Source organism: Diceros bicornis, chromosome 18 (genome assembly GCF_020826845.1).
Source record: "Diceros bicornis minor isolate mBicDic1 chromosome 18, mDicBic1.mat.cur, whole genome shotgun sequence".
Lineage (NCBI taxonomy): Eukaryota > Metazoa > Chordata > Mammalia > Perissodactyla > Rhinocerotidae > Diceros > Diceros bicornis.
In genome coordinates this window covers 45717552-45742782 of record NC_080757.1, presented here as the reverse complement: position 1 = coordinate 45742782, position 25231 = coordinate 45717552, and the positions used below count along the sequence as shown (strand labels likewise).

The following is a 25231-nucleotide window of genomic DNA, read 5'->3' as shown; positions in this document are numbered from 1 at the left end:
ACACACCCCCCCAGGGAAGCGCTGGTTGAATTTTTAAAGAGGAAGGCAGTGTGGTGACAAGGAAGGGCGAAGATGCATCTCCTGAGGTGTTTTGGGGATCCACAGGAGCCGCAGCGTGGCACTTAGTCTGAGACTTCTCCTGGCTTGGAGGCCAGTGTCGCCGGGTGACAGCTGGGGGGCTTCTGTGAAATAAGATTATGGTTCCTGTTGAGTTTCCAGTTTCCGTTTTTCAGAGGCTGCCCTAGCTGATTCTTTTGCCCATGAGGTGTCTCCCAAACTAAACTGGCTCAGGGCAGAGGGGGCAGCTCCCACCATCCAGCAGGTTCTGTGTGTTCAGGGAACGACCAACAGGTTCAGATTCCAGCTCTTGTTAGCTAATCTCTGAGGCCCTTCATCAAATTCAAAATAAAAATTAATCAACCAGAGCCTACACTTCTGACTCCTCCATATCACTTTTTCCTCAAACACTTGTGAGGAGAATTCTTTTTGTCACATAGAGGCATTTGTTCCTCAAAATGCGATCAGCCCAGTCTGGGGGTTCACACCAGCTCCACTCCTCTACATACACAGCCAGATGATCAGATCACCCTGGAATTGATGCACTTCTCACTGCCATTTGTAAAACCCATGAGGGGCCTGATAGGAGAGCTTAACTGATCTCTAGAAGAGCTGATGAGTAAAGATTCGCACCGCATCGCTGAGTGTCCCATGCAGTTAAACGATAAAAGAGGCTTACGGAGTATTAGAATGTTAGAAACTTAAACTGGTGCTCCCCTGGGAGGCACCTCAATTAAAGTGAGTCAGTATTGACTTGGCCCTTGGCTGAGCTGGACGCTCCGAGGATTTGCATTTCACCTGCTTGAGCTGTTACCACACAGGCCTCCCCGAACCTGTGGAGTCCTGTCCACTCTGTAGTGTGAATCACTTTAGAAACTGAATGATGTGGACAGCAGCACCTCATCAGATCCTGAGGATAGCAGCGAGCGGAGCAGAGGTGGGGAAGGCCGATGTCAGGAGGGACCAAAGGTAAGTGGAATCAGAGAAGTACTTTCAGTGTCCTATCCACCTTGAGAGGGTAAAAAACCCTCAAGAGCACACACACACGGCGATGAATTAAATGGATTCTTGTTTTCACATGGAAACAGAAAGTCCAGCCAGTTTCTTAAGGGGTAACGCAGGGTAGTGGTTAAAAACACCAACGGTGGTATCAGGCAGGCTTGAGTTCAAATGAGCACTCCATCACTTACAAGAAATATGATCTTGGGTAAGTTATGTGACTTCCCTAAGCCTTGGTGCCCTCAATTATAATGTGGTGTGATTGTGGTACCTGTTTCATAGGGTGTGAGCCTAAATGTCTGTATGTAATATAGTTAGCATGATGCCTGACTAGTGCAGTATAAGCCCTCGATAAGTGTGCTTATTCATTATTTTTATTAGGCAAGTTTTGACCAAGTGATTTCATCAATAGAAATTCCTACCCATTTGGATACTTGATCTCTCTCCTCTCTCTACATCGCCACATCCCTTAGATTCAGTGGGGGTGGGGAGGAGACTGGGAGAATTCTGTTATAGCCAGAGATTACAGATTGACTAGGGGCTAGTGACAAAGAGAAGATAATGATTTCATGAGAGATTTATAATTTTTATTTGCGCTAAGTAGTAAATGTAACCAAAATCATCAGTGTAACTGGGCACCAGCTTCTAGAGCCTTCCTTCCAATCTTCCAAGGTAGATTGTACTTTTGTTAAGATTTTGTGAAGCTGTGTGTGAAGCAGGAATGTCATAAATGTATGTTGAAAGAATTCAGATGAGGAAGCACTGGTGGTTTTCATAGAAGTTATTCCTGGAGTGCTGGTTTTCCTTTTCAATAAATACTGGAATGAAAAGCATCATTTGAGAGATTTAGCCATCGTCAACCTTGACTGACTTGGGGTTGGACAGTCTTCCTGAAGCTTCTGCAGCCAGGACCTGTATCCTCAGAGTCTTCTAGTTTCCCCAGAACCAGCCTGAGCTCCCCAAATGTACAAAGGAGAATTCAGAAGCAATAAAATGAAGCCAACTCTCCTATACTCCTCTTGTACCTCCAGCCATGTTGACCATGCATAGTTTCTTCTCTAGGGCTTGTTTGTTGCCTTAAGGGATCCTCACCTTTGGTGTTAGGGGTTTTTCATCCATGAGCACCTATAATAGAATGATAAATTTGTTTTTCTTAATGCAGATCCAGAACCCATGTGGGCAAGTGACACTAAGCTGAAGAAGCCAACTCTAGAGAGAAGAAACTTAGTCCCATCCTCACAGCTCATGACAATGACTGAGAACACCCCTGAGAGAGCCAAAAAAGGAGACCCCAGTGGTCTTTCCCAGAATGAGCCACATCTAGCTCTATCTCAGGCCTTCCAAGGAACAAATAGTCCTCAAGTGTTGAGCAAGTCCTTGAGGCCACCACTTATAACCACTACCATGAGAGGGCCAAGAAGGGCATCATTTAGGTTCAGAGATGAAGATTTTTATTCCATATTATCACTAAACCCTGGAGGAGAAAATGATGACACCGAAGAGGAAACCCACGTAGAGGAAGAGCGTTTGTTGCTTGGTATGCAATCATCCCGTTCTCCTTCCAATCATAAGAGAAGTAGATTTCCTGGAACATCGGCCACTCGGGCCAAAAATAAAAATTTTGAAGAAAATCCTGAAAATTGCAGAACTAATTCTGTAAGAAGAAGTGAGTCCGGTCATAGCTCATTAAGAATAAGCAATGCAGTGGAGCCAGGGACAGAGCAGCCTTCTGTCGGACAAAGGATGTTCCAAGATCCCGGGCTGCCTGATGGGGGGTCTGCTAAAGAGAATGACAGTGGTGATAGTGAAAATGAGAAAAAGACCTTTCATTCCTGGGACCCCAAATCCGAAGCCAGTCTAGATGATGATCTCAATGCTGAAAATGTATGTAGTGATTGTACTTCTGTGGAAGATAGGCCTGGCAGCCATGATTATGAAAGAGACTGGCAAGCCTATTTAAACAATTCTAGCAGTTCTCTTGACTGTTTTCTTTCTGGTAGACCAAGAGCTCCAAGATCATCAATGAATTCATCTTATAACACTCCTGGATCATTAAGGCATTCTGCTCTAAGAGATGATATTCCGGTAGACTTGTCGATGTCATCTATTTTAGTTCACAGTTCAGACTCAGAGGGAAACTCCAGGCTTAATGTTCGTCGACCACTGTCCCCCATTAGAAATAGGAATCCATTTGCCAGTGCTGAAAACCACAGTTATTTTCCAGTAAACAGTGCACATGAATTGGATGTCAGGGGAGCAGAAGATATTACTTTAACAAGCCGATCTCAGGAGGATCAATTATATACAGAAGATCTCTTACTAAATCGTCAAAGCAGCTTGTCCTTAGTGGAGTCTTCCAGCTCCTTCCCACCAAGAATGAACTTACAAGGCCACTTGCATGTGCCTGGCTCCCTGCAAGAAAATATACCTTTTTCTTTCTTTACAGTGTCTGATTTCTCAAATCAAAATGATAATGGGAACAGAATAGCTGTCTCTGGTTTCACAGATGAAAAGGAAGCCACTAAAATAAAGGAAGACCCTGAGAAACTCAAGAAATTGCAAGAAAGGTGAGGAATTTTCATAATTATATGTATATACATATATATTTTGTATTCCGTTTTTCCAATGCTGAAATAAGCAGTACTTTCATTACAGGGTCATGGGAATTTTAAGTCATAGATAGGCCCTTCCTTGACATTTCAATGATGGCTTATTTCAAGAAAATTGTCTATTTTGCTGCTTTTGAATTACATGTATCTATAAAGAAAAGTTCGGGGTTCCGGCTCAATTTCTTCAGTATTCCCAAAGTGTTTTTCCCTTGAATACTGTAACTTTAAGAAAGGCAAGTTTCCTAGATATATAAGGGTTTCTGATGCTGCACAGGGCTAGCTCTTCTTGCCAGCAATTAGGAACGAAGATTTTTTACAAAAAGGTTGCCGTCTCCCCAGAGAATGAGACGTTCAGCACTTGAAGTTCACCAGCTCTCCCTCATGGCACTTTGCACAAATCCAACCAACAGTTCTAGAATTTGAATCTTCCAAACTAAAAGGCCGTTCCCAAACAGTTACCATAGTTACCTCAGTTCTCTGAAGGGCCGTGCTGGGGTAACCACAGCTTCCATTTTATAGGCTCTTTCTCATGCATGAGAGAGAGAGAAATAAGATCTTTTTCGAATTGCCCTTTCCTTTGATCTTTCCTTTCTTGTGAGTTGGTATTGGGATATTTCACAACTATGGAATTTGATGCTTTTTAAAGCCATCATTAAACACCATGGCAGGATTCTACCATTTCATTTATGGAAGGTGTTACCATGACTTAATGGTGGCTTACTGATCTGGAAAGCTATTCTTTGAATGAGATCCCTCTTTGTGCATGTTAGTATGGCTCATGTGGGCCATTAATTATCCTATGGACATTCATTTGTAAGTGGGAAAATTCATGGCAATGAATTAGAATGCAAAAAGGAGGAAAAGATAGAACATAGAATGCGTACATACTCCTATGTCTTTTATCCAACTGCAGGCATGAAGGAACTTTCTAGTTAGCAGCACCTTTTCTTTTACATATTAAACAAACTACCAGAAAACCAACCAACCCATCCTTAAGGGCCAAAAGGCTTCATACCCACCCGTCCTCACCCACCCAAAAATATGGCTTCAGACCCACCTGTCAGGAGTCTGGACTTCCACCATCCCAAAGTAATATGTTTGGGCTACAAATGATTTCTTCTTAAAAACTCATCTACCTCTAAGCATGGTAATGCATTAAACAGCTATTATTTGTGTACTATATCAGACATTCTCTTTTTTCTGTACATAATAAACCTTATGCTTTTCTTATTATTTCAAAACTGTTCATTGTAGAAAATATTAAAAATATAAATTTAAAAGAAAAATCACCTGTAACCCTTTAATCCAGAGATAAGCTCTGTTAAAAACGTAGTTTCCAGTCTTTTTGCATACAAACACAATTTTTAGTAAACATTGGTTTATATTTTATGTCACACCTTATTTTAATATTTCAAGCCCATTTCTCAATGCCACTTACACTCTTTTAAATGTTTTCTTTTGGTTAGTTACTTTAATACATACAATAAGTATATAACATGTGTGTACACTCTAGAGAATTAGGAACAAAACAAAACCCAGACATCCCTGTGCCCACATTCCAGCTGACAGAATGTTCTGGAGCTTGTGAGCCCTCATCCATCCTATCTCCTTTCTCCCTCCCTCATCTCCTCTCTCCGGACCCCCTCCACCCCCAGGAAATCATTCCTGCATTGCATTTCTCACTCCTTTGCTTTTTATCTTGTTGTTGGAAGTTTTTTGCTTTATGGTTTTACCATATATTACTCCTAAACAATATAATAGTGTGAATACTTTTGAATTACTATTATTTTTGAACTCTGTATACATGGAATATCTATTCTTCTGCAACTTGCTTTTTCCTCTTACATTTTTAGCAAGATGCATCCTTGTTGATATTTTTGGCTTTAATTCATTCACTTTCACCGCTACAAAGTATTCTGTTACATGAATATACCACAATTTAGCCATTCTCCTGTCGTTGGACATTTAGGTTCTATATTGTTTTCTGCAAATAGTGCTGCATGAACATTCTCGTAAATGTCTCCTGGTGCACATGAGAAGAGTTTGCTGGGATGTTTATCTAGGAGCAGAATTACTGGCGGGTAGCACACCTTCCACTGTACTAAATAATGCCAATTTATTGTCTCATCAGTGATGTATACTGTTATACATCCTTGCCAGCACTTGTATTGATTGGCTTTTCAAATTTTTGCCAGTCTGATGGGAGTCAAATAATATTGTGGCTTTAATTTACATTTTCATGACTGTTAATGAGGTTAGGCATTTTATGTGCCCTTTTAAATGGTAAACGATCATTTATGTTTCCTCTTCTGTGAAAATACTTACTTATGTCTTTTGCCCATTTTTCTTTTAGAATATTTTTCTTTTAGGAGTCCTTTATGTATACTGGATACTAATCTAATCCTTTGACAGTTATGTGTTAGAAATATCTTTTCCCAATTTACAGTTTGTCTTTTCTCTTTCTTGATGTCTTTTAATGAAAATAAATTCTTAATTTTAATGTAGTCAATTATATCCATCTTATTTATGGATTGTGATTTGTATGTGGTTGTCTAGATTGGGAAATCCTTCCCTAACTTGGGGTCCTTATAATATTCTTCCTAGTTTCTTCTAAAATCCCTGCAGTTTTGCTTTGCACACTTAGGACTTCACATGAAATGGATTTTGTAGTTAAATGTGAAGTCATGTTTAATGTGTGGTGTGAGATATGCTTTATGAACACACAGTTGTCCCAGGATCTCTCCCTGCTGACCCGCAGAGCCACCTGTGTCTCATAACATAACTCTAAATGTGTAAGTCTGTTTCAAGGCTCTCTGTTCTGTTCTATTGGTCTTTTTTTTTCCCCCTAAAACAATACCACATCATCTTAAGTGTAGCTTTACAAGTTTTGATAACTGATGGTGCAAAGCCTCCTTCCCCACTTTGTTCCTTAGGAGTCCTTGACTATATACATTTAAGAATCAGCTTGTTGGGATTTTCATTGGAATTGCCTTGAATCTATAGATTATTCTGGGGAGAACTGATGTCTTGGAGATATTGAGTCTTTTTTTATTAAACATGGTGTATCTCTTCTTTTGTTTGTGACCATTATGGAAAACTATAATTCTTTTTCATTAAACTTCCCTTTCTTGGGGAAGAAGGTATCTTAGGAAACTGAGCATGTACTTCTATATCCAGAGCAACATCCATTTCTCCCTCTCTTTTGATTTCAGTCTCTAGCCAGTTTCCTTTCCTTGACCAGACAGTCCTCAGTCCCATGAGGACTCTAAAGAACCGAAAAACAGCCTTAGCCTTCTTAAACCAGCGCCCCCCACCCCATGAACATCAACCAGCTATTCTTCACTTACCATTTAGAGACACAAATTTTGCTTACATCTGCTTACATCTTTGCATATTTGCTTACATTTTCATTAATTCTGCCTTCATCAGATTCCAGCAGCTTCCATTCTGGAATGTTGGCATAATTTGTTGGCAAGTGTTGGGTTATTGGTGAGCTCACCTCCAGGTTCATTGGTTCATCATTCATCCCAACCAACATCTATTCAGTGGTCTCTATGTGCAAGTACGTTGCCCGACATTGGATGCCTTTTCGAGTTTGCAGAACAGGTTCACCATCATCATCACATCCAGTCTGCCCACAACCCTGTAAAGTATGTAGCTGTAGTATTATTGTCGCCATGGCTTTACAGATGAGGAAACAGAGACCTGGGAAGCTTAAGTAATTTGTCCAAAGTCGACAAACTCACAAGTTTTAGAGGCAAGCCTCAAATCCGTGCCTCCGATCGCAAATCCCATGTGCTCACAACATACCACACCACTGGATTCCTCACAGTGGCCATGGCAGGGAGAGGGGCTCCCAGCCTTTCCCACAGCTCTAGATTTATGGGAGCAGCTCACATGTGTCAATCACTGCAGAGGAGCCTAATTGATAGAAGAATTCGTGCACCCATTATCAGTAATCATACTTGGAAGAATTTCCAGTAGGGCCAGAGGGAGCAGTGGGTGAGCCCCAGAGCCCTGGCAGGCAAGGCATGGGGGGATTGCGCCCTCTTTCTTCCCCCATTAACACCCTGGGAACTGGTATTTGTGGAAACTGCAAATGTGGAGCCTCCTGGTCACGAGGGCTTGTTTTCCATTTAGTCTCCTGGAGGAGGACTCCGAGGAGGAGGGAGACTTGTGTCGCATCTGTCAGATAGCTGGGGGTTCCCCAGCCAACCCCCTCCTGGAGCCTTGCGGCTGTGTGGGAAGCCTGCAGTTTGTTCATCAGGAGTGCCTGAAAAAGTGGCTGAAAGTGAAAATAACATCAGGTAGGTGGGGAAGGAAGAGCGGCAAACGTGCCACGCCATATAATTAATACGAGACACCACAGTGTGGAACTCTGAGCCTTGACAACTGCTCCCTCTCCTCCACCGAGCAGCAGCTCCAGGAAACGTGGCCGCCGAACCCAGTACTCTTGCTCACAGCCGTGACAGATAGTAGCGGGACTAAGCGCTGTCTTCAAATTAGGGGGGGAATGGACTTATTTCCAAGTCTGAGAGAAGAATCCTGACCCCTGTGCTATTGAATTTTACCCCTGCTTGAGGCCTGAGCAGAGATGCTAAGATTGCCTCCCAGGAGGAAGGAAACTAGAAATGGGGTCAGCGGTTGAACCTCAGCAAGCACACAGCAGCCATACCGGCGAGCAGACACCTGGCAGAAACAGTTCTGCTTCCTTTTATTTGTGGAGAAAGAGGGTGTCACCTAAGAAACTGAGCAAAGCTGCCTTTTTGCAGTAGGGGTAGGAAAAGAGCACTGGTCAGATGTGTGTCGTGATGGATTGTAATTAGTATTTGGGTGGTGAACATGATGTAATCTATGCAGAAATAGAAGTATAATGATGTACACCTGAAATTTGTACAATGTTATAAACCAATATTACCACAATAAAAAAAAAAAGGAAAACTAAAGACTTTATCTTAGTATGTTGGAAATTCAGAAGATTTTTTTCCTATTATTTTTTTCCTTTTTGGATTTCTCGATTAAAAAAAAGTTTGTTTAAAAAAAAGAGCACTGATGGAATTTTCTAGAACCATATTCGATAAAGAGATTTCCATGTGCTGGTTTTGTCAGCTCTGTCTTTAACAGATTTGTAACTGGGTGTGAAGCCCCTCCTCGACTCCCTGGGGAAGTTATAACCTAAATACAGCCACATCAGGTAGGTTGGCTGTAGTTTTCTTGGCAGAGAACAGGAAATTTCTTTAAAACATGGTTTTAGGAATGAGAGCAACTTGAACAAAAAACCATAGAACACCAAAGAACAACTCACTTAGAAAATAACCGCTGTGTCTTTTAGACACACCTCTCTGCAAACTTTTTACCCCATGGCCAGATCCTATTTCTCTGCTCTTCCCTGTTCTCCTCCTTGGTTTTCATTCTTCCGGGCAGCCTGGGAGACCTAGGAGCTTTACCCTGTCCCCATGGGGTGTGGCTGCGCCCTCTCGCCAAGAACAGCACACCATCTAATGAGAGGAATGAACATGTGGGATGATCGTATGAACTGTCTCTTCCCTGAAGCCCTTTTTCCACAAATGCATCTTCCTGAGCATGAGAAATCTAGGACCACTGCCCAAGCTGCTCACAGGCATCTCCACACAGTAGGCAGAGCGCTCAGTCCTTCAGAGAGCGAAGAAACAAGTGGATTTTGGTTGCTAATGACTCTGCCATGCAATGCTTTATCTTACCAGAAATTTGGGACAATTAAGCATAGAGCACGGAAAAAAATTACTCATGAAATGTTTGATGAACGTGCTGCTAAATGCTTGTAAATGCCAGTGCTAGTATGAGTATGTTGAGCAGAATTAGACTGGAAGACACATGGGACATTCAGTAGCCTAAAGCATTCCAGAATGATGCTAAAAAAAAAAATCAAGCAAACAAAATGTAGATAAGGGATTACTATTCATCTTTGTCATTTGAAATTCTCTATTATTTACTATATCTTTACATGCCCAGTGGGGAAAAATAGAACTGGGATATAAAACTGTACAAACCCTGTCTTTACTAAATAAATGCAGGTAACTAATTAGTCTTCTATTTTCTAATGCATAAAATAAACACCAGTACATCATTAGCCAAATGCAGCAACTACACTGGGGGAAAAGACGTATGGCAGGATGTTTACTCAGACATAACAGCCACAGTTCTGCATCTTCCACTCTTGCATTGGGGAATAGGGTAAACGGAGGAAAGATGCTGACCTAGAGTGCACGTTTTTAAAAAAAGAAAACAGCAACCAAAGAAGCCTTCTCATGTTTCTTTTCCCAAACGGGGCTGAGCTCAGGCTCAGGTGCTGGCCCCAGACACTGCTCTGTTAGTCCCCACACATGGCCCCTGGCTCCTCCCTCTCCTCGGATGGGAAGTCACCTGGGCGGGAGTAAAGGCAGATTTTTAAGCCGTAGATTGAAGATCGCTTCTGCCATCAATTTGGTCCTCACTAATTTATTTGCTTGGACTTGTGTTAGGTCTGCCAGAAAACAACAACAACAACAGGCCCAATATTCCCTCTTTTGGCAAACACCTGTGTTACAGACTCGCAGCCTCCCTATAGCAATGCCAATTTTATGAACCAGTATGTTTATATTTAAATAGAAAGCAAGACCTATTATTTAAAAGTCATGAGTATTTCACTTATATGAAGTTTGCATAATAATGAAAATGATTACAAAGGAAATTTTTCAGATCTCAGATTCAAGGTCATTTTCTACAGAAGATGGCTGACTTGAAAAAGAAGGTCACTGAAACTCAGAGTTCTTAACACACAGAAGTTTTCTCTCAAAACGTCAACACAAAAAGACCCAAAGAGTGAACACAGAAAGACCCAGTGTTATATGTAACAAGGAATTCTTTAATTTAAGGAGCGGATCTGGGCGCCGTGAAGACCTGTGAGATGTGTAAGCAAGGCCTGCTTGTCGATCTGGATGATTTTAATGTGACCGAGTTCTATCAGAAGCACCAGCAGTCCCGGGTAAGAGATGCTCACACCCACTCGGCCTCCGCAGGCCAAGGTCGGTTAGTGGTGCGAGGCGGGAAGAAACGCTGTCCCTGATATAAGGAGTGTAGACAGCTTGTGCAGGGGGTGAGTCTGGGAGTGTCCATTTAGCTCACTTCTCTGAGAAGGTCTGTTACTAAATAAGACCACTGGAGGGCTGGAAAGTCTTGGTTGCCCTGGGTTGAGGTCCCACTGTGTCAGGGACAAAAGTAGGAAGCTGCGGTAGCCAACTGGACACACAGAAATAACAAAACGTCTGGCAAGCTCCATGCCCAAATTTGCTGAAGTCATTTAAGTTTAATAGCAGCAAGAGAAAAAAAAATCAGGGTCTTGGAGGAAATGGTCCCCAATTTATATATCAAGTAACTCTGGGGTAATAAGGAACTGCTTTATTCAAAGTTGATAAACATGTAGTAAGCGCCTACTGTGTGCTTTTTAACACCTAGTGAATTAACTCGCCTGGGGCATTTGGATTGCAATTCCAATACTGCGAAAGAGTGAGTTAACCTCAGGTGGGAGGGGATTTATGCCCAGGATAATAGTTAATTGCCCAATGCTCATGCAAACAGTCTTCTATTTAGAACTGCACTGCCCAAGATGGAAGCCAGAAGCCACATATGGCTAATGAGCAGGTGGCTACTTCCAATCAAGATGTGCTGTGTTAAATACACACTGAATTTCAAAGACTCAGCACAAAAAAAAAAAGCGTGTAATAAGTCACATAAATAAATTTATATTAATTATATGTTGAAATGATAATATTTTGGATATATTAGGTTAAATAAAGTATACTGTTAAAATTAATTTCACCAGTTTCTTTTTACCTCGTTAATGTGGCTACTAGGAATTTTCAAATTACATACGTGGCTTGCATTTGTGGCTCACATTATATTTCTATCTGTGGTGCTGATCTACAAAGTACCTTGCACATAATAAGCAGTCAATAAATATTTATCAAATGAAAATAGCCCATCATTACCATTATAATTTAAGACTGACCTTCCTCATAAAGTGATTAGACAAAATGATTAATAATCACGACTGTATAGCACGTAATTTTAAAACTATAAAATCATTGTTAACAACTAAATGTTGCCCTTAGAGGAGTCACTGCGGCTTTTGGATCAGCAGCCTGTATCCAGACCTCTTTTTTGCAAATAGCACAGCTGAGTCAAAATGGTGCATGTGAGTCTGGGCAACTCTGTAGTTACTTTTTTAAAATCCTAAGGCTGCTAGACAAAAGAACGAAATATTGGTAATAATGGGGATTTGAAAGCACAACCAATAAGTTTGATGTAAAGGGCCTAACGCCACACCAACATTGCAGAGACTGAGGATCAGGAAGTGGAAGGAAGGGAGGGAGGGAGGGAGGAAGGAAGAAAGAAACAATTTCCTGAGAAATAAATTCAGTATCTTTATTTTATTTTTTTCCCCCAAAGCCACAGTAGACAGTTGTATGACATAGCTGCACATCCTTCTAGTTGCTGCATGTGGGACGTGGCCTCAGCATGGCCGGAGAAGCGGTGCGTCGGTGCGCGCCCAGGATTCGAACCCCGGGCCGCCAGCAGCGGAGCGCACGCACTTAACCGCTAAGCCACGGGGTCGGCCCTAAATTCAGTATCTTGAACCCATCTATTTTGAGGGTCTTGAATCACTCAGTGAGGCCTAAGGGTCTCGAATCACTTGGTGATAAACCCCGGGCACTGAGATCTGAGATGAAAAACAGAAGCGACTCACATTCTTGAACCCTGAGGATGTTGGAGTCAAAATATTGAAAGGAACCAGGCTTTCTGAGTGCCTGAGTTCAGGGTACCAGCCAGGGTGCAGACAGGTTCCGCGTGGTCATCTCAAAGAATCGATTATTTCAGGAAACGGAGCCTGTCAGAATTCCTGAGAAGGAGGTGTCCAGATGAGGCCAGGTTACCCGGAATACTACCAGAATGCTCTGCAGACATCACAAACACCGTGCAGCCCAGGGGAATGCCTTGTCTAGTAAAGACCCCTTTTGGCCCAAGCATTTCCACATTGTTCTCCCTCTGCCAGGCTGCTTCTGTCACCACATACTGTTGGTTTACCAGTGGTATGTGTAGAATTGACTCACTAACAGCAAATTTTTCCAGTTGTACAAAACGTATACACTCAAGTAGCCAGAGGCAGGCCACCTCACCAAAAAGCATACCAGCTTTGACTAAGATGTGAACCTAATTCCTATTCCCTTCCCCAAAGTTACCATGTGACCTTGGGGAATCTACAGACTCTCTGGATCTCAGTTCCCTCATCTGTGGGAAGTGGGAGACGACAATTCCTACCTCACAGGGTTGCATGTAGGAAAGGACCCGAGTACATTGCCTAGTACAGTGCCTGTGCAGAGAGGCTCTCAGCAAACGAGAACTGCCATTTGACAGCCACACAGGTGCCCAAGCTCTCTGGCACTCCAGGGAGAAAGCTAAGCGCACCAGGACTAGAGCCCATCACTGAATAAAGCCAACTGGCCCACACAGGGTCGTACCCAGATCCTTGGCCTCACTGCCTCCTACCAGCTGAGAGAACCAGCTACAAGCACATTCCAAAAAGAACTGTGAAAATAATCGTGTCAGCTGACATCTGGGCAGGAAAGAGACCGTGGCACACTCAACAGGGGTGAGTGAGGGAGAGCTGAATGAAGGGCAAAAATGTGGGCAGTAAAAGAAGTCAATCAGGAATGACTGAGCATACTAAGACTGGCAATGTGACCACCTTAGGCTTGAAGTGACAAGGGGAGGGGGATTTAGCAGGATCAGGAGAGCCATAGCTATAGGAGACAGGCACCAACAGCCTGTGACCTTCAGTAGAGGAAAGCAGCCATTGCCACACCACTGCCCAGCAGAGAGGGAACAAAGGAATAATTACCCCAGCTTCTGTTTCCTCCTGCCCTCTGGTCTCCTGCCAGGGCCTCCCATTGGCCAAACACAATGGGAAGCCAGAGGACAAGGGAGCCTAGCTCATGCAATCCATTGAGATCAGCCTCTAAGCCACAGAGAAGGGTGGAAAGCAGACCCAGAGGGGAAAATGGAAAATACCCAGCACAGTAATTACTCTACATGGAAGCAGAAAACAGTCTAAATTAGTTTCAGTGAAAACTTGACAGGCCATCAAAGCCTTTTGGAAATGCCCTTCCTTATAATCACAGGTAGAAACTAGAATGACAGACCCACCCTGGTTGGAGAACAACGGTCCCAAGAACCAACGTGCAACATTTATCTGCTGACAGAAGGCAGTGGAGGGCTCACACTTCTACAGCAGTTCTGACCGTTCAGATGGCCTATTGGGAATTTAGTAGTGCCTGTTTGCTAACAGTCTGAGTTAAACTTGAGACACTAGGGAAGCGTGACTTAGAAGTCTAGGAACTCTCCACGGATCTCCACGGATCAAGACCGAGTAGCTATTGTTTCACGCAAAGATATGGAGGATGTAATACACGCTCGGCTCGTCCCTGGTGGGGTGACCCCTCGGCCTGGCCATGAGGTTAGCGTGTACACCTGTGCTTCTGAGGTCCAGGCCCCTCCCCTGACTCCCACACCTTGGCTCATCCAGGCCCTCTTAGCCAACCCTCAGTGCCATTCACTCCTGGCAAACAGGGTCCCTTCTTGAGAAGTAGGGTAGCTGGTGCCAAATGTTGACACGTACAAAGAAAGAGACAGAACTGAAAGAAGCCTAGAACTGGCTTCAGCTCAGTGTGGCTCTCAGTTGACCTCGACCAACTTAACTATCTAACTCACTAATTTATTTTCTTATGCATTTTTCCCATTTAGATTTTTTTTTTTGCTTTCCTTTAATTATAGCAACCATAAACATACCACAATCTCCCATAGTTAAAATTGACATTTAGCTGAATGTCTTTTTTTATTAAATGCCCAAGCCCAGCCCCAGAGATTCTGATTTAATTGGTCTGGGATGGGGCCAGGTATCAATTTTTTTTTTGGTGAGGAAGATTGGCCCTGAGCTGACATCTGTTGCCAATCTCCCTCTCTTTGCTTAAGAGTGGCCCTGAGCTAACATCTGTGCCAATCTTCCCCTATTTTGTATATGGGTCACCACCACAGCATGGCTTGATGAGTGGTGTAGGTCTGCGCCCAGGATCTAAACCTGTGACCCCGGGCTGCTGAAGGGGAGCAGGCCGAACTCTATCACTATGCCACTGGGCCGGCCCCTCAATTTTTTTTTATGTGTGGCAAAATACACATAACATAAAAGTTTAACTAACTAACTTTGAAAACACTTATTGAGTGTCTACTATCAGGTACTGTGCTGGAGATACCGTGGTGCCCAAGGCCAACACCATCGCTGCCTTCTAACAGGGAGACCATAGGAAGCCATAAGCCTGATGGGGGAGGATCAGAACAAGGGATGGGCAGGCAGCTGCAGGGACAGCCACAGAGGGGTCTGCCCTGCTTTTGGGACCAAGGAAGGCCTCCCCGTGGAAGAGAGGTTTAAGAGCAAGAAAGAAAAAGAGGAGGGAGCCCTCTGTCCACATGCCCTTGAGGGCGAGGTCTGAGACATCTCAAACAGAGACCTCCCTCAAGATCGGACCACAGATGGGGGTCATGCCCTTTAGGTGGTCTCTGAGGGGATGGAGGGGCTCTGATCAGAGTATGTTTCCCTGGTTTGGTTCTATGCGCCTGAGTAGGAGCAGAGTGAATGTGGCCCGTGGGCCCTAACAATGCACTGGATCTGATTACTCCTATGTATCTCAGACAGGGGGTGGTTCCCATAGGGGCCCTGTACAGTCAAGGCTTGTTACTGGGCTTTGAGGAGCTAGATTAGGAACTCCTAAAGGCTGTCTGGAGAGCGGCCCCATGAGGCTAAAACAGCTGTGGGGCCCTTGGACTTGGTAACCACTTTGGGGAGGCTGGCTCCTGGTGGTCCAATCATAGGCCTGTCAGGGCTTGTGGCTGTTCAGCTCTCTTTCCCTCCTTACTCAAGGACGCCTGAAAATTAAGCCCAACAGGCATTCTGCACCCACTGCCCATCTTTTGGTAGGGCTGCCTGTGAAGCAACTCCACATCTCCTCCTGTGAGTATGCTCTTTAATCTGGAAGTAGGAGCCATACTTGGTTCCAGTTGGGACACTCAGTTTTTGAGTGGAAGGAAAAACTCCTGGATAGTAACATGTAGATCTCAAAATAACATTCCAGGCTCCAAAATGGACCGGGAGAAAACAGGTTTAAGAAAAGTTTAAGTCACAGGTTATACACTCAAATGCCATAGAGGCCAAGTAGGTAACAATTGATCAGAATCTTCCAAGTGTCACACAATAGGGAGTGGTGGCAATTGTGACAAAATGGAGAGTACTCTCCCCAACTAAAGATGTTCATTTCCTTCCTTCCCATCAGAGCACGTCTGCAGGCCAGATTCAGCTTATTGGCTGCCAACTGTTGCTCCTCAGTTTAGAGCAGTGGTTCTCAGATTGTGGTTCCCAGACCAGCAGTATCAGCCTCATCTGGGAACTTGTTAGAAATGCACATTCTGGGGCCCCACCCCAGACCCGCTGAATCCGAATCTGGGGGAGGGGGGAAGGTGGTACCCAGCAACTATGTTTTAAAAGGCCCTCTCAGTAGTTCTGATGCATGTTAAAGTTGGAGCTACTGGAGTCAAAATTCTTGGCTGAATGGGCCACTGTCTGGTCCAAAATTATGCATTTTTTCCTCATTTTTTCATGTGTACATGTTTATTGAACACACACTATATACCAGGCACTGGGCGGGGCACTAGGAGTACAGGAGCAAACACAGCACATGTGGTCCTTGCCCTGAATCCTACGTTTAATTCTTGCCTCTTGTCAGATGGTTTTGTTTTCTGAAATGCTAGGTCCACTTGTGTTAGCTCGTCTTGCCATGAGGCCTTGGAGAAACAGGCAGTACGGAGGTTATTGTGTTTTCATAAATGGAGTCACTTTGGTAACGCACAGTTAAAACTCTTTGCCCAACGTTGTAGCACTTGATGGCCCCAGCCTGCCTATTCAGGGGGCCCACACCCACTGTGTGATGGAGATGTGCTTCTGCCATCCTGGCCCTGCAGCACAGGAGGGTCTCAGCCGGCCTCTGGCTGTCATTGCTCTGAAGCATAGGCCTGGTCTCGCTCCATCTCAGCCATGGACAGATGTCCTTGGACACACACAGTCACCTAATCACCCTCACACCTGGGAGCATTTCTTGAACATATTTGAAGACTTGATGGACCGTTCAGCCAGGCTGTCTGCTTCTTTGAGTGGACTAGATTGAGAATTTCCACCCGTAGCAAAACTCTTGGTGGAAATGAATATTAACAAAATGAAGGAGGACAGGAGAAAAGAAAGAAAAACATCTGGCAGGTGGGCTGAGCGCTCCAGAGCTCTAGTCTACTGCTTCACAGGCCTCCTCCCTCTCAAATCTCCACGCCCTCTTCCCACCATGCCCTGCACATGGTGTCAAAGTGGGATGCGATTGGGTCACGAGAGGGGTGGGGCATGAGTAGCTCCGATAAATAAGGCTCCAAAACCTGGCTCACATTGCCCTTGCCCAACAAATACCCTGGAACTCAAATCCCTCCCACTTGTGGCCTGGAGTATAAAGGGTGACTCCGAGTGGACTGTGAAACGCCTGCTCTGATTGGTCGGCCCAGCCCCTTTGTCAGCATCGCAAGCTCTGTGAAGGGCAAGGCGCACACAGCAAGGAGCCGGCCAATGAGATTTATGGCACCGTGTGACAGGTTCCTTCCCACAGACCAGAGAAGAGACACAATCTGCCAGAAGTGACTTTTCAAATTATCTGCAGAAAACATTAGTGGATATTTTCCCATCTGCACGCCTCCGGGCCTTACTGAGTCATGAAAAGTAAATGATTTCCCTGAATGGTTTGACAAACCTGATAGTTCCAAGCCATTTTCTAGCTGATTGATGTGCCATTATGCATCCAAGTGTCTATGAGCATAAAGGCTTACTGGATAAGAGAGTGCTGGAGAGAAAGCCGCCGGCAGCTCCAGGAAGCAGCCACAGCCACCAAGAGACGCACACAAGGGACAAGGCTTGGTTTGTGTGGAGGAGCTAAAGGGTAGGCTAGGAAGGCTTCCCAGAGGAGGTGGCTTGCGAGACAGACCTTAAAGGAGGCACAACTTATGGGGAAGGTGGGAGGAGGCAATTAAAACAGAAAAAAGTGAAAACAAGCAACTTCCTCTCTGCCCACTCTAGGCCAAGGTCAGAAGAGCACAGAAAACATGACTGAGGGCTAAAAATAGGAGGCTGACTGCTAAGGACAGTTGATGAGAGCCTTTAAAGAGGGGACTGTAGTACAGTGGAGAGGCCTTGAGCAGTGACCTTGGGGCCAGTTGTCACCAAGATAAGGAGTTGGCCCTGATTCAGAAGCAAGAGCGCATCTGTCCTTGCTCAACTTGGGCACCTTTTCTGGCAGCTATTTCAACCTGGAAGAGGTGTGTTCTGCGCCAGCTTCCCAAGCTGCCCTCGATGAAATGGGAACAGGGAGACGGGCCTGTGAATCCCCTAGGGCTGCTGCAGAAGGAAGGAAGAGGCGCTGAGGTGGTCACTGTGTCCAGTCCAAGCTTTGGCTATCCTGGGGACACAGTCACAGTTCCAAGCATCCCCAAGGGTGATGTAAAGGGCCATGCCCTCTGCTGGGGATTTTAGTCCCCTGGGGGCTTCCTGAGCACCGGCTGGCCCATCGACAGATGGGGGATTAGAGTGGCAGAGGGAGAGGAATCGTTACTAATGCCGCTAATTTATTGAAGGTCTGTGAAGGGTCCACAGGGTGAGGCCTAGCAGCACAGACCACCAAAGGAGCTGAGGACAGAGGAGCCGTGGTCAGCCAGATGGCCAGATCCTCCCCATGTACCTCCCTACATTCTAAGCACCAGTGAGAAAAATAAAACACAACACACCCACCAAGAAAAAGCAACAACATGAACAAGTGCAAGATGCAATGTACAAAATAAAGACAAATGCTTAGGAGCAGAGAGTAAAGAAATGATTGGAACAAATGAGGTTCATCAGGAAGGCTTCCACAAGGAGGTGACGTTGTGGCAGCTGTAAAGGAAGTTTTGGACACAGCCTGGTAGAAAGGTGGGAGAGGGGCATTCAAAACAGAGGCACAAAAACAAGCCAACAGACCAAACAAGGAAGAGCATGAGCAAAGGCCTTGAGGTTCACAGTGTCACCCGAGACCCTGCCAGGCACATACTCTTTGGGAGGTAAATGGTAATAGACCAGCCAGGGCGGGGGCCTTAGGTGAGACCATCGTTAAGTCCAACTGTAAAGGGAGATGCTCCCATGGCATGTGTGTCCTAGATTCTCCCATAGAAAAGTTTGCTTTCCTAAGACACACGTCTCATCACGTTTACTCCTCTGCTCAGAGGCCAGTAGCTACATACGCACATACAGCATGACGTCCACAATCCTCAGTTCTGCCTAATACGGTCCCACCTCACCATCTCCCCAGTCCATGCCAAAATTTTTTTAAAAATCTAAAACCCCTTCCTCATATACTCCAGCCACACCAATGAGTAGGAGTTTTGCCCAACACTCTGTTCCCTGTGCCCCTAGGCCTTTGCTGGCATCCTGTGCCTCTGTCTGAAAGCCACCTACCAGAGTCCCTCCCACCCTTTAAGGGCCATCAGAGAAGCCTCCCCATGTCATACTCAATCTGTCTCTTTCCTCCCCTTTGTATCTGCATCATAGCACTTGACATATCCAGCTGGTACTAGAGCTGTTTATGAGCAAGGCGCTCTCCCATATCAGATGATGGGGTCCCCACAGGGAGCTGAGACCTTTTGCCCTGTGTTCCTAACAACACCCAGCTGAGGGCTTTGACATGTAACTGCCCAATAAATATTCATGACGTGGGATTGAGCCTGGAGCCTGGAGCTTTTTCCGGGCGTCCTCCACTAGGTCGTTAAGGATTCCAGGATGGCTGCCTCCACCCTGGATCCCCTCCTGCTCTGTTCTCTGGTCCCCAGTTGGGGCTTGGGCTCTTGTCCCATTTCTTGTCACCTCTTGGCCTTGTTACCCTCCACCCCATGATTTAGATCAGAGATATTTTCCAGATGAACTTAAGACCTTTCTTTTCCATATTTAGGCACAAAATGAGCTGGTGAATTCAGGCCTGTACCTGGTGCTGCTGCTTCACTTCTATGAGCAGAGTTTTGCAGAAATCATGAGACTCAACTACAACTGGCTTGCGAGAGAGAGGGTAAGTCTGGCTCCGACCCGGACTGTCCAGCAGCAGTCTCAGAAACCTTGCGGTGTTGTTTATTAGATGTGCAATCTGTTAAGGTCCTCACGGTCACTTGGTAGGATAGGGCACTGTCATCATTAAGACTAAGACTTAGTGGCTGCTAAGTGTATGCACAGTGGCCCTCTGGCTAAAAAGTGAGTGATAATCACATAATTGCTTACTATTAAATATGAGTAGTAATTAAATAGTTGTTAATGGTCATATAAGCAAGTGAGCCTCCAGGGATATTTGCCCCCAAACTAGAGGCCAGAAAGGCTGCTGGGCTGGGTGTGCATTATGTGTGGGCATGCCCACTGCCCAGGCATGAAGGGTCCGGGAAAAACAGTGATCTTCCCCCACAGGAGGGCTGTTAAGGTTGCTTTGGATCCCAGGGTACGTTATTCCAGCATGTGTGTGTGTGTATGACAAGAAATAAAGGTGTTGATGGTGTCACCATTTGTCATTAGAGAAGTGACAATGTATTTACCAGGAATGATCATCCGTGGCTGCCCTTCCTTTAACAAGAGAACAGGGGGCGCTCTAGAAGGCCGCGTGGTGTGGAAGGAGAAGCTCGGATATGCTACTAACTGGAGCCTGGTCGTAGCAAAGTCAACCAAAATGTGGGAGGTGGACAGGACAACCTCTGAAGTGGACAGGACAACCTCTGAAGTGGCCAAGTACACTTGGTCATTGTCAAGTCAGAACCCTGAGCCCCAAGGGACTTCCCTCTTGATTAAATGCCTCTCTGTGGCTGGGCCAGGAGAGACCACTGGCAGGCCAGAGGCGCCTCCCTCACCTGAAGACCATGCCAGGGGCTGATATGCTTTTAGTGTTTTGGGTTCCCAGTATACCCCTGGCGGCTTGAAACTTGACTTCTGCTCACGTCAGGAGGTCATGACTGGAAAGCAAGCCAGTGCGGCAGTGGACAAGCCACCAATGGTACCACGAGGAAGTTTTAGTAACATTGCCATACGATCCCATGCACCTTTCTTTCTCTTCTCTTTCTTCTCTCTCCCTCTGTCTCTCTTTGTGTCTCTCTCCTCTTCTACCTCAAGTGGACAAGAGGCATCTGCCAGGAGTGGTCACTGCTTGGAGGTTGGAATTTGGTGATTCCCAGTGTTCTTTACATTGCCACAGACCTTGCATGACTGGAGGCTGTTGCCACCCATTTGGAGCCATCCCTATTAAAAACGCTGGGTTCAAACTATTAGTCGTAAGAATTCTAGATTTGCCCCAACTTTTTTTCTGGCTTAAATTCTCCCCTTAGACCCTGAGCTCTCAATTGAGAAAACAGGCTGGGTCTCTGCCAAGATATCTCCTCAGGAATCTCACCCTCTTGTTGACCTGGGCCTGTCCTTCCTTTAACTCTTCCGTAGTTTTAATGGTGACATAAATTCCTCAGAGAAATACATTTAAAAAAAAGAAAAGAAAAAAAAAAAGTACAGGAAGCAGGAAATGATCTTTTGTTAACATTTCTGTAAACTCATTTTCATGATTCCACATCTTTTTAATGAACTTTTTATTGCACATTGAACTTCAAAGCTCCCAGGGTTTGATATAGGTTACAGATGGCCACAGCGTCAGCAAGCTAATGCGAGCAACATTAGCCTCCAAGACAGCAAAGCAGACACGAGAAGACAACAAACAGTACAACCCAATGGATGAAAACCCAGGCCCTAAAGCATTGACTCTGAAGAATCTTCTGGTAAAACTATCCTAGAGAAGGAATAAGTGACACCAGGAGCAAGCTGGGAACCAGGGCAGAAGGAAGCAGAAAAAAGATGGGGCAACACTCTTCTCTCACCACAAGTTTACATTTAACTTGAGAAACCCTGAAATAGATCTCGCCCCCTAAACCACCAAGCCATAACCAGTAAAAATAACCAGTTAAGAGGTACCCAAGTGGAAGGAGGAAAACAAATGTCTTTTGTCAAATTCACACTCTTCTGGATTTGAGTCTCAGTATTTTGTAGAAAATACTCAGAATCTGAGGGTAACATTTAGCCAAAGAAAGGCACTACATTAGGAGAGAAACCCTCCTTCCCTCTCCTTTATCTACAGAACTGGAGAACCCATGCACGTTGGGTTTCTTGGTTGTGTCTCATTAAGACACCCAGTGATGAATGCCTGTTCATGGTGATGATCATTCATTCACTCATTCATTCACACCCTGGCCTGTATCAAGCGCTGAGGTAGGAATCAGGGAAAGTGGCTATGAGACATGATGCCATGATTTCCCTTTCTTTGAGGAGCTTATGAGCAGGTTGGAAGATGAGACTTACATAGTTATAAAAACAGGAAACAATTGGAAAGTAGCACTTGGTCAAGAGACTGGTGGACCCAGTGAATTCCTAGGGGCTGTGAAATTGACAACACAAGATCTTCCCTAGTTGGGGCTTCCTGGGGTTTCCAGGGATCCCATAAACAAACAATTTATCTCCCCAGTGAGATCATGAGCTATTTGAAGGCAAAGCCAGTCTTCTACACCATGATGCTGGGCACACAGTGAACTATATTTGACTACTGACCATATCTCAGGCACTATGGATGCCAGGAGCATTGAGTGGCTACAGAAGTGCTAAATGATTGCTAAATAAGGATGTCGTCTGATGCTTAGGGGGTATTCATCAGCAACTTGGGCATGGACCCCTTATTTCTTTTGTACCCTACAGTCCTTTGGTGCCTAGAAAATTGAGCACCTGGCACATAGTAGGTGCTCAATTACTTTTTGATGCTCAAACAATGAACAAATGAACCAGAACCTGCTTCTTCCAGGAGGCAAGTCTTGAGTTTTTTGGAGAAAGTAATAGTACAAATTTGTGGAGAGAAAGGTATTCCAGGTAAAGGAACACTCCCAAGTTCAAGGTACATTCATTTATTCAAAGACTTTCTGCATGCCTACCTATGTGCCAGGTTCTAAACTAGATTCTGTAAATACAAAGATGATTAAGACACTCTTGCCTATAAGGGACTCAGAGTCTAAAAGAGAATAGACATGTAACCAAGAGTATCAAACAATGTGCCTTGTATTATAATAGAAGATCGAGCCAGATGTGAGGAACATAGAGCAGAGTTAGATGACATGAGGAACCACCATTCTCTCCCCCTCTTCCACTCCTTCTCCAGGACAGACTCTCCAGGCAGGGTCTTCAGGGACATGAGGAGCCACCATTCTCTCCCCCTCTTCCACTCCTTCTCCAGGACAGACTCTCCAGGCAGGGTCTTCAGGGACATAAGGAGCCACCATTCTCTCCCCCTCTTCCACTCCTTCTCCAGGACAGACTCTCCAGGCAGGGTCTTCAGGGACATAAGGAGCCACCATTCTCTCCCCCTCTTCCACTCCTTCTCCAGGACAGACTCTCCAGGCAGGGTCTTCAGGGACATAAGGAGCCACCATTCTCTCCCCCTCTTCCACTCCTTCTCCAGGACAGACTCTCCAGGCAGGGTCTTCAGGGACATAAGCCAATGTTTCAGAGGCCTTGCTTTTAGTGCAATTAGGTTGTACTCTTTGCCATCAGTCTTTCCACTACTTTGGGAGCCTGGTGGCAAAGCTGCTTCCATTATTGCTCTCATCCACTGATCAGCTGAGGAGGTGATATTTGAACTGAATCTTAGAGAGTTTGGCAGGACACGGGTAGGTGGGGAGGGAAAGAGCATTCCATGTAGAAGGAAACACCAAGGCTTAGAGACGTGAAAAGACTTGCATGTTTGGGAAAGGCAAGGAGTTGAGTATGGCTGGGGCTGGCAGGAAGTGAGCCTGCAGGTGTAGGCAGGGAGCAGGATGTAAGGGTTCATGTGTAGCTCTGGAAGGCCACGAAAGGGTTTCTAGCCTGGGATTGGCAGGCCAGGAAATCTGCATCTTTGAGAGATAACTGGAGCAGCCATTCGGAGGGTGGGCTGGAGGGGGAAGAAACCAGCTGGGTGGCTGTTGCAATGGGACAGGGTAAGGAGACCCATGTAGGGAGCGCTGGAGATGAGAACAGGCTTGGGTGGGCACCGAGTGAGGTACGGCCTGAGGAAGCACTCTCCATTATTCTCTGCAAGAGCTCAGCAGGGAATTAGCCTTTTCTCACTTCAGATGCTCATGGTGGGAGCATCTCCAGAGAACACAGGACTGCACCAGCCTCACCTGACCCCACCTGGCTCACTCTTTAACCTGATACGGACACTGGGCTGGCTTGTGTGTTGAAGCTAAATGAACTTGCCTACCCTCCCCTCTCTCCCTTTCAGCACTCACATGGGCCTGGAGCTTTCAGCATTCCATTATTCAGGGTCTGTGCCCCCAAAGTCCCCCGTCCTAGGCTTTCTCCTAGCCACAGGTCTTGTCTGTACCATGTTCTCCATTCCCCCCAATGAAATGTACCTGTACCCTGCATTCCTCTCCCTGCCTGCCCATGGAAGCTTCCCTATATCCCTTAGGTGCCTGATTCACTCAACTAGGTAAAACAATAGAAAGAATCCCGTCAGTGTGCTAAAGGGCAAAGGGCAGAAGGGAGCCTAGGCCTTCCCCAATCACTACAGTGCTCTGGGGGGGGGGGGGGGGGGGGAGCCCTCCTTTGTCTTCTGCCCCAGGTGTGCTGTATTAACATTTCACCTGCAGGAAAACTGTCACCTGTATGAAACTAGGGGGGAGGGGAGAGCAGTAGCTGGCCTGGGAGGCAGGCAGGGTCTTGAAGTAGCTCTCAGATGGTCCTCGGTCCATTCAGGTGTGAAGCTGGATGGACTTTCTCTAGGCCCTCCCCATTCACACCATTTCTACAAAACCAAACTCTTGCCTCAAAGGACCAAATCTACCCAAAATATGGGAAGCCCAGGCTTGGCCCACAGTTGGGAAAACCTCCCTACTCACCAAGATGGCGTGTCCTGGTGGAGTGTGAGAGTTGGTTTAGATAGAAGTGATCGCCTGGCACAGGCAAGAGGCAGGATGAGGTCGTCTCAGCAGCCCAGAGAAAATGGAGGCGTGGTTGGCACAGTCCCAATGTGTAATTTACCAGGTAACCAGGATTGCTGCTCTAGAAGAAATTCCATCCTTCTGCCCTCCCCCTGGCCTGCGGGTGAGAGGCACCCAGGCCAAAGCTGCCTCCACCTGGCCAGGCAGCTGCCCCAGTAACAGTGTCCGGCACCCCTTGTTTTGTCCCCCAGCCTGTCACAAAGCCCCTCTTCTCCCAGGGGAAGAGCACCAGCCCTCTGCACCGGAGCCCGCATCCTTGCAGCCTGGCACAATGGGCTCCCATGGAGTACACAGTGTTTCTTATTGTGGCATAAAATGCCATAAAGTCAGAACAAAGAGGGAGCCCAGAG

The 25231-nt window shown here is 45.6% G+C and overlaps 1 protein-coding gene and 2 long non-coding RNA genes across 3 annotated transcripts in view; 1 reads left to right on the top strand and 2 right to left on the bottom strand.

The window, feature by feature from the left end:
- Window positions 1-25231, top strand: part of MARCHF10 (membrane associated ring-CH-type finger 10) — an 81545-nt gene that overhangs the window by 52011 nt on the left and 4303 nt on the right. Inside the window, 4 exon segments of the mRNA XM_058561305.1 lie at window positions 2219-3623; window positions 7806-7972; window positions 10559-10668; window positions 19793-19906. Of these exon segments, the coding sequence (XP_058417288.1) occupies window positions 2219-3623; window positions 7806-7972; window positions 10559-10668; window positions 19793-19906 (1796 nt within the window).
- Window positions 1-25231, bottom strand: part of LOC131417635 (uncharacterized) — a 34070-nt gene that overhangs the window by 6945 nt on the left and 1894 nt on the right. The gene's annotated exons all lie outside the window — the stretch shown is intronic.
- LOC131417636 (uncharacterized) lies at window positions 1231-25102 on the bottom strand. The gene is made up of 2 exons (XR_009222729.1): window positions 24780-25102; window positions 1231-2181 (listed from the first exon to the last, which is right to left on the bottom strand). It is a non-coding gene; the product is annotated as an uncharacterized LOC131417636 (long non-coding RNA).